Genomic DNA, 9,816 nt, shown 5'->3' with positions numbered 1-9,816 from the left:
GAACAAATTGAAGATGCTGAGATTTTCGTTGGGAGTGACAAGGCTGGACAAGATTAGAAATGGGACAGTGAAGGTGGAGCAGTTTGGAGATAAAGCCAGAGAGGCCAGGTTGGGATGGTTTGGATATGTGTTGAGGAGGAATAGTGGATATATTGGGCAAAGAATGTTGGAGATGGAGCTGCCGGGTAGAAGGAGAAGAGGTAGACCTCAGAGAAGGTTTATGGATGTAGTGAAGGTGGACATGGAGATGGTTGGTGTGAAAGTAGAGGAGGCAATGGATAGGGCAAGATGGAGACAGATGATCCGCTGGGGCGACCCCTAAAGGGAGCAGCCGAAAGAAGAAGAAGAATATTTTTGAACAAATATTGATGCTCAGGTTCTTGCTTATAATATGACACCAGTTTCGCGTAAAAAAATAAACAAAAACAAAAAAAAAAAAACAGAAAAAACCTAGGACTACTTTGCAAAAGCAGGATCTTCAAAATTGCAAAATATCTGTTATTTTCTGCTGGGTCTTTTTAAATGTTTGCTAATTTCTGTATCATTATTACTAGAGCCTACATTATGTCTGCAGGCCTCACTGTGTAGGAGGCAAACCATAAAACACTGTGCTGTTGCGTTCCCTCAGACTGATTGAGCTCATCTTGTTTGTCTGAGTCTAAGGAGGACTTCTACCTACTGACTTACTCATGTCTGTATGACAATGATTTGATCTGTATTTGTTTTTGCAGACAAAAATAATTTATTAATTTAATCTGAGCAAAAACAATAGAACCCCTTCAGTGCTAGATCCCTCATTAACCATCAGGTTAACAAGCTATATTTATGTAAAGCATAACTGGTAAAAGACATTAAGACTGTTTCATGCTGACCGTGACAGTAGAACAGTGGCTCTTCTGGAGCAGGGAAATATCCTGGATAGATTGCCAGTCCATCGCAGGGCGCAGCCAAACCATCACTTCAATAATTATTTGATGAGTCAAATAAGGTGTGTTAGAGTTCCGAAGCTCTATGTGTTAGGATTAAACATGCTGCCAACCATAACTGATAAAAAGAACCGTCACAATGAGCAAACTTCAAAAAACCTGACGAAGCTCATTGGGTTACACTCAATTTCTCCAAAGCAGCATTGCACAATCAATATGTTGAACAGCGAGTATCAGTTTCAACATATTCCTATTCACTGTTTCTCAATCATTCTTGTTAAGCAGCCCTGCCTTGCACATTCTAGTAGCTTTCCTGATCTACCACATTTGACTCAACTAGTTAAGAAACCACTTCTTAGTTAATAAGAAGGGGAAAAAAATAAGCCTAGGACAATTCATTAGATGTGTGGGGAGGCTATGCATGGTTTCCTTTTGCTCATTTTTTTTTTTTTTTTTTTTTACAGTTTGGCTATTCCAAACTCAATTAGTCATAAAAGTAAACAGTGGGTTATTCTATTACTACTAAAATCTGCCACTAAAAAAACATTTTGATAGACTCAATGCAGCTACTGCTGCTACACTTTAGGATTACACTGACCGGCCACTTTAGCAAGTACACCTTGATTCTACACTGTGCATTTTATCAAGCCTGTTTATTGTGCAGGTGCACGTATACAGACTGTAGTCAATCTGTTTCTCTGCATACTTTCTCAGCCCCCTTTTACACTGTTTTTCAAAAGTCAGGACCACCAGAGAGCAAATATTATTTGGGTGATGGATCCTTCTCAGCACTGCAGTGACAATGATATGGCAGTGTGTGTTGCACTGGTACAAGTGGATCAGACATTGCTGTGTTGCTGGAGTTTTCTAACAGTGAGTCCAGTCTGTTAGACCTACCTATGTTGCTGGTCCACCTCATAGATGTAAAGTCAGAGACGATAGCTCATATATTGCTGCACAAGTTGTGTTAGTCATACTCTAGTTCTTCATCAGTGGTCACAGGATGCTGCCCACAGGACACTGTTGGCTGGTTATTTTTCGCTTTGTTGGACTTTTCTCAATCCAGCAGTGACACTAATGAATTTAAAAACTCCAGCAGTACTGCTGTGTCTGATCCACTCATACCAGCACAACACACACACTAACACACCTCCATGTCATCACTGCAGTGAGGAGAACGACCCATCCAAATGATACCCTCGTGTTGGCGCTTTGTTTGGGTCCTGACTATTAAAGGACAAAGCAGAAGGGAGCTACCAAAGTGGGCAGAGAAACAGATGGACTACAGTGTGTAATTGTAGAACTACATAATGCACCTATTTGGTAAGAGAAGGTGTACTTAATGAAGTGGCTGGTCAGTTTATCAGAGTGATTCTATGGGTCTTCAGTAAACTCTCATAGGGTGGCCAAATCTACAACAGAAGAATATATGAACTGTTCAGTGTAACATATCAAACTACCCAAAACAGCTAAATGGTTAACTCAATGTGAGCCATTATCAGATAAAGGTTTTCATCTTTCCCCTTCATGGAAAATTTTCTATCTTTTCCGGCAGAATTTTTCCTGTCTGGTGTAACTGGGAACTCCCTGGGTAAAACTAGGTGCGCATGGTGCCAAACCTTACCGGTGTAGGATCTTGTTGGGAATTTTTACTTTCACCATGTTCTGTAATTTGTTTGGCTGGTTTCCCATTCCCTCTTTAGGTTTCACCATTTTTTTCACATATCAAACATTTCTATACCACGTGTGACTGTCAGGAAGGAAGTTCATGGTGGATTCTGCCTCTATTGTTTCAGTATGAGAATCATTCTGCAATCCCATAAAAGGGAAATGAATATGCTGAGATTTATGTCACAGATAGACACCTTATACGCTTTTATCATGGTAAAAGAATAGCTTGACCAAACATGCTAACATGACTAATTATGAAACAAAGCTGGCAGCCACCAATTACCATGATGTCACTTGCGTAATGTTAACTGTTGGCTGACTGCTTCCCTCACATGGAGATAAAATTTTGGACATTAGATACATGCTTCTTTACACTTTGATAAGGCAGCAACAAAATGCATATTCAGTCCACCTTCAAGGCAAGGCTGTACAAATTCAAGTGAATAGGAAATGTTACTGCAGTTGCTTCCTCTACCAAAACAAAGTTCCAAGTAAAACATGGTATTAGGGACATTTGAGTTAGCTGAACATTTTGACTCAATGATGGGTGGGGGTGGTGGGACGAGGAGATGAAACATGATATTACTGGCTAATGTTATATTTCCCACTTGCTGGTGCAAGGTGACAAATATTGGAAGACGTAGAGGCGGCTAAAAGTCACCACACTGATTAAAACGTATACATTTTTGTATAACATTTGGGCACTACAGTTGCCCTTCAGATTATGTAAAAAATTTGTGACCAACAGAAATACTTCAAAATTGCTTGGAACAACATCTCTATACATTCACTTTCGTTCCAAGTAATAAAACTTCCTGACTTCTCATATAAACTTGCAAATTTAGAGATACTTGCTTCCTTTTGGACAGTGATGATAATATAATAATAATAATAATAATAATAATGATGATAATAATGATAATGGAACTATTATATAAAGTAAAAATCAATTTTAATTTCAAGTTGACCATCATCCCAGATACCCTGTCCTTTTGAATAAAGTCTATTATTAGATTTAAGAATTTAAAAGAAACTGTTCCACTTTTAAGTTCAACACAGTTCAACATTAGACTACAGCCTTTCAAAATTTCACCATGTTTCCACCTCATGTGTATGAGACTAATCTGAGCCACAGCAGACTCAAAAAGATCTGTCATTATGATATGAAGAATGAAATGAACACACAAGACACAAAGTCCTGCCATTCTACTGTATTTCCATCTTTCAAAAAAGAAAGACAAGATTTTAATATTACTTAACAATATGTTAAAAAGTAGCCAGTCAGGCTTCAGTGTTAATACAATATACACTCTATAACAGATTGATAGTGTGAGTATTGTTCTTTTCTTTCAATTTGATTCTGAAAGGATCTCATATAAGCTGGCTACAAGTTGAAAAAAAAAGAAAAAAAAAAAAAAAACAAGGAAAGAAAAAACAAAACTGTAACTTTAACACTTTACTGAACAGTTGTTAAATGGAACTGAAAAACCCAACGAGAACAATCGGTCAAGTATTAGCCATCTTCCCGGTGTGGGCCAAGTGGCCTGTGGGAGGGAGCTGAAGCAGACTAGTCCCGTTCCCTTCTCAACTAACTGTAATGAAGTGCAATGCTAGGAGCAAGAGTGTTCGAAGCCACAATTACTGGAAATAAAAGGCTTTTTTTCCACTTGTGAACAATTTCATCTTTTTTTTTCCTGTTTGTCTGTTTCGCAAGGCCTTCTTCCAAACATATATATTAATCTTTTTGACAACTGGGAAGGCCAGAGGAAACCCAGTGTATGGCATAGGCCAAAGAGAAATGCCCAACTTGCAGACAAAAAAAGCACACACGCCATTTTTTTAAAAGGAGAATAAAAGGGTAACAAAAACTGCTGAAGAACAATTTGCATTGTTTTTCCTGTCTTTGTTGTTCTTTTTTCCTCCCTAAGTACTGCAAGAAAATAAGCCGAGTTTGGGTTCTCTATAGGAACCACACAGCAACAAGGACGAGGCAAGGCAGCATGGGTAATGGAGGCCAAGGGAGCAGCTGGAGCATAGCAGCACTGGGTCAGCAGTCAGCCTGGTGAGATAGGAAGGGGTGGGGTGGGGGGTGGGGGGATTGCTGATTGATTCCTGCCAGTCTATTCAAGGGAAGCCCGCTTTTTAGTGGGCAGCAAATGTGGCATTTTTCAAACTAAAGTTGGACCAGTTGATGGACAGCCTCTGCCTTGTCTGTCGGGCAGAGTCCAAGCAGAACCTGTGGTGGGACAGAGAGAGAATTCAGTCAGATTCAAAACTTGATGATCCGTCATTACAAAAGAGGGATTTGTCTTTGATGCACCAGCGCACATACAACATTTCACTGATGTACACATTTATTCCCTTAAGTACAACAGGCTGAGCACAATATGATGACTGAACATTCTTAAAATGACATACACAATGGCATACTAATAAATATACTTTAAAATCAAAATCATGTTATTTCTCCATTCACGGTAAGTTTTCCCTGCACACTGCACAAATTAGTCCATACGCATTGACTTATAGTGGTGGCTGCTTTTAGAATTTACTAATTTACTATTATTTACTAATTAAAACAGTTTGTAGCCTTTGAAATTAACAACTTCAAAAAACATTTTTAAATGATATAAGACTATATATTTTAGCCAGTGGAGCTTTGCAGCAACAGCCTGACAGGAGCAACTGAACAGTAAACGGGATGTGTAGGATTCTGCATTTTCTCATTAACTTTCCTCTCAACAGCCCATCTCCACAGTAGTGGAATTTGCCGTATACAAATGATTTAGCCTGCCTGATTAACAGTTTAACTTGCACTTGCTCTTGGCAGGGTGAAAGTTATACCACGATGTCTTCTTCTTCTTTCGGCTGCTCCCTTTAGGGGTCGCCACAGCGGATCATCTGCCTCCATCTTGCCCTATCCACTGCCTCCTCTACTTCTACTACGTTGTAATATTACAAATTGGTACTGATTCGACAAGAGATGTATCAACAGACATTAAATTGCCCTTTTCTGAATGAATTCTTCTGAGCATTTGCAGAAGAATTACTTGCTGCTGGGATTTCCTATAAACAGAATCACTATGTTGAGTGAAGGACAGATGCCTGTCTCTCTCTATACTCAGTTACTTATGGCTTCAACCTGCTCTATTACCTCCCCCATTACCTGTAGAGGTTTAAGAAGAGGATAAGGACATTAGATGCTTGCTTTCTTTCACAGCACATCTTCTTGACATATGAAACTCGAGCTCTCTTCACTGAATGCAGTCAGGTAGTCCACACAATTCTGATATGCAATCAGGGAATGCTTATTGTCACCAGGGCCATATCATCTGAGTACTATAGTACTCATCTTTTCATTGCTACAAACAACTGCATTTGTGTAAACAGAAAATAGAACAGGAGATAAAACACATCCCCGTGGCAATTCCTGCATTTAGAACCTTAATACTAGATTTAAAACCATAAACAATCATATGTTGGAGATTTTTATACAGAAAGTTGTAAATCCATAAAATCCCTGCCAAATAAACCAGTAAACATTCAAGACAGCCAAGCAGGGTATATATTCCTACTGTGTTAAAAGCTGATGTAAAATCCGTAGATAACATCCTTGCACAAGAGTTTGTTGACCAAATGTCAGTGTGTCAAAGAGGGTCAGCCAGGCATCATCCTCTCCTTGCTTTGGCTTAAAAGCAAGCTGCAGAGGATCAATCTTATCTTCAATCATGTGGTGAGATGTTCACACACCACTCTTTCCATACACTCGCTCAACACGGATGTAAGTGCTAAGTGCTGTAAAATCGTTTAAGGATGTGACATTTCACATCTTAGTCTCTGATGAACACAACTGGAGTCTAAAAGCTGCTGATATAACTTTGTTAAAACATCGCCTAGTTGTGCTGCACATTTCCCAAGGCACCTAAGCTGCCTTTAAGTCCAAAGAATATATTTTACAACACCACAAAAATGTAGTAGAAAAACACAACAGCGAAGAGTAAATGTAAAAAGTGAACTGAGACACTGCACCTTTTGAAATATTCCACCTCGCGCTCGGTCTCATCCATATCAACACTGTCCAGATCAATGTCTTTGGGCAGGAACACGTCATCTAAAAACACACAGAACACACTGTTTACTTTTAAATAAATAATTAAGAATCAATAAGTCTGATCTAAAGACACTTAAATGTGACTTTAAGGGCTGTATGATGCATCATATTTCTATCATTATATATATCACCATTATAAACACATTTGGTGCGAAGGAGGCATTAGGAGCTGTGTCTAATATTAAAGCAGAATGCCTGGGTCAGGCTCAAACCTGGAGTAATACATGGTGTAATATGACAGATAGAAATAAAAAAACAACATTTGCTTTTGTCTGTTCAGGGAATGCAGACTATTTTAACAGATTAACCGCACAGGGCTTGGGAGTGAACCAAATGTAGGCAGACATGTTCAGTGAAAGAATATGTCTGTTCATTCAATACTGTTAAAGGTTATTAATTACTAAAGTGTGATACTGCCTAAAAAGGAGCAAAAAAAAGTTGTGCGTGTTTTTTTTAAGGCATGTGGGAGGGTAAGGAGTGGGAGGGGATATTTTACAAAGAATGCCGCAAAAATCTAAAGAAAAAAAAAAAAAACTCCTGAAATGTCCATCCATACTGCATATCAACTGGGTTCTGAAAACAGAGCTTCACAATATTACTTCTCCAGGGTCAAGGCCATTAGTTCTTGGGCACTGTTGGGCAACTAGTGTCAGGGTCAGAAATCATAGACAATACCTTCAACAGTGCTCACCTAAAGAACTAATAATCTTGTCTGCTTTCTTTTTCTTGTTCTTCCTGGCCTTGCCTTTGGGTTGAGGGGACTCAGTTGGTGCAGCTTTTCCATTCTGCTGAGACGCCTCCTCAGCCAGAGGCTCGATTAAGGGGGAATCTCTCTCCTCTTTTGCTCCGTTCTGCTGTTTCTTCCCATTGCTCCTTTCCTCCTTCTTAGCTTCAGTGTGCTGCTCCTCAGAAGTCCTGGGCTTGGCCCTGGTTTCTGTGTGAGCTCCATTCGTGCTGACTGCTTTAAGTACAGCCTCTGGTGCTCGTGGGGCCTCAGTGTGCTTCTTGCTGGCCTCTCCAATGGTTCTGGAAGTGTTGTTGAGCTGCTGTTTGGATTTGGCCTTGTTGTTGGGTTCTGGGTGAACCACCATGCCGTTTTGAAGAGCCGGAGGGTCAGTGGGCTTCTCTTTGCTGCTCTTTGGGCTTTGCTGTAGCGATTGGCTGTTCTTGGCTGAACTTGGCACTTCAGGTTCCAGACGGGGCTCCCTAGGGGCGAGGTGGATGAGGCCGTGCAGCAGCTGCGTCTTGCCGTTCTGCATGTTCTCCAGAACGTTCTGTGCGGTCTGGCGCAAAGGCTGGGGGTTGTTAGTGGGGGCTGGCGCAGGGGAAGTTGTTTCAGGCTTTGCAACCACTGTGGCTGCAGCTTCTTTGGACTTGCTTTCCTTCTTCTTTTTCTTGGTAGAGCGGAGCTGCCGCATCTCTTTCAGCCGCAGTAGCTCCTGCTTCAGTGCCTCCTCTTCTTCCTCCTGCCGTCTCCTCTGCTCTTCCAGCAGCTGCTGCTGCAGCTCCCTCTCCCGCGCCTCCGCCTCCAGACGAGCTTTCTCCTCCAGCTGGAAATCATAAGCACACCCACAGACATACGATTATGTTACTAGTCGAAACATACACTGCATTCAACATAACACACCAAGCTGAACTTTCAAACAAACAGTATTTGAATCTCACTCCCATGTTAATGAACATTTCAAATTGTTAAGACAATTAAACAATTAAGATTAAACACAGACATGAAAGCTGTGTTGGTGAAGTACAAATAATAAAGTAAAAATAAAAGCACACAATTTTTTAAACCTTTTGTTATTTAATTCTGAACTGAGCAAGTTATTTCACCATTCAATGTATAAATTTTTACTTTTAAATACACCATTTTTTTACACACTGTTTCAATAATGCTTGTTTTCACTAGTACACTTAGATTTTCTGGTATTTTAGCTGTTATCACAAACATTCAAAATGTTCAAATGACATTTTGTGTGTTGCAGCTTTACAGTGAATTACAGTGCATATATATTCTCAGATTAAAAAGTAACTCTGAATATCACTTTAGAAGCCTGTTAGTTTAATGGACCTTTTATTTTTTTTTTTGTTTTTTTTCCGGCACCAAAAACCTTTATTAAATCTCTTTGCCTCGATTTCAAGAACATTTTAAAGCCTGGACTAACAATGTAACAACTTTTTCTTCTGGGAGGGAGACAGCGTACCTTAGTGTGTAAGATACAACGTTTGTGAATTATCACCATATGATGTTGCAGGAGTTCACATTATGTCGATGAACGCTTTAAGCAGACACAGTGTCAACCAGTCTTTAAACGTGTCACTTTATGTGCTCACTAATTGTTTTCTATATTGCAAGGCAAACTGCAATCATAATACATAGCAATATAACTGAAATCATATTTATATACAGTCACTGTCCAAAGAACAATGCATCTCCATTTTTAGCGGTTTTTACTTTTCTCATGCGTCTAAACAAAGCAGCTTTTCACATGTCCTTTCAACAGACCAATAGAAATACCCCAAAATTGCTTGGAATAAAATCTCTTTATATTGATTTAAACTGAAAGTAAAGAATGTTTTTGTCTTCTCCCGCAAAGTTTGGACAGCGGCTATATGCATGCTCAGCGGAACTACTGAGGGCTGGTTAGTTTCAACTGCAAAGCTGAATTTGCTGAAACTGTTAAACTGTCTGAAGTTGTTAATCATCTTAATCATGTATGTACTATGGTCCTTCAAGAACAAGGGGAATACAGGCACTAATCTAGTCTATCCAGCATATTTTCAACCTTACTTTTTACAGGATCGAGCATTTTTGATGAAACAACTAGGGTTTTAATATTTTGTAATACACAGAAACATATTAAAATGATTAGACTGTAACTACTCGTCAAACAAGGCTGAGTTTCCCTAAACAATCTCAGCACAAAGTTGATTCTTAAATGGAAGAGATTTAATATACACACTAATGCTGTGAAGCTTCATTTTCTTTCCCACAAGCACACTGAGTATGTTCATGTCAGCAGTCAGTTGAAGTTGTTCAGGTGTGTTTGACAGCAAATGTTCACAAAAGACTGATGGAAAGCAGTCATTAACTGGCCTTAGTTGGCACTA

General features: G+C 39.5%; 1 protein-coding gene across 2 annotated transcripts in view; it reads right to left on the bottom strand.

Annotated features, from left to right (window-relative positions):
* Positions 1-3,793: 3,793 nt before the first annotated feature.
* Positions 3,794-9,816, bottom strand: part of fam193a (family with sequence similarity 193 member A) — a 32,311-nt gene continuing 26,288 nt past the window's right edge. For both annotated transcript variants that reach the window (XM_017701457.2, XM_017701458.2), the window contains exons 21-23: positions 7,400-8,258; positions 6,627-6,708; positions 3,794-4,833 (exon numbers count right to left, since the gene is read on the bottom strand). In XM_017701457.2, the coding sequence (XP_017556946.1) occupies positions 4,740-4,833; positions 6,627-6,708; positions 7,400-8,258 (1,035 nt within the window). In that variant the 3' untranslated portion in view covers positions 3,794-4,739. The remainder of the gene's footprint in view (positions 4,834-6,626; positions 6,709-7,399; positions 8,259-9,816) is intronic.

This window comes from Pygocentrus nattereri, chromosome 5, assembly GCF_015220715.1.
Source record: "Pygocentrus nattereri isolate fPygNat1 chromosome 5, fPygNat1.pri, whole genome shotgun sequence".
In the NCBI taxonomy this organism is placed as follows: domain Eukaryota; kingdom Metazoa; phylum Chordata; class Actinopteri; order Characiformes; family Serrasalmidae; genus Pygocentrus; species Pygocentrus nattereri.
This window is presented reverse-complemented; position numbering and strand designations above follow the sequence as displayed.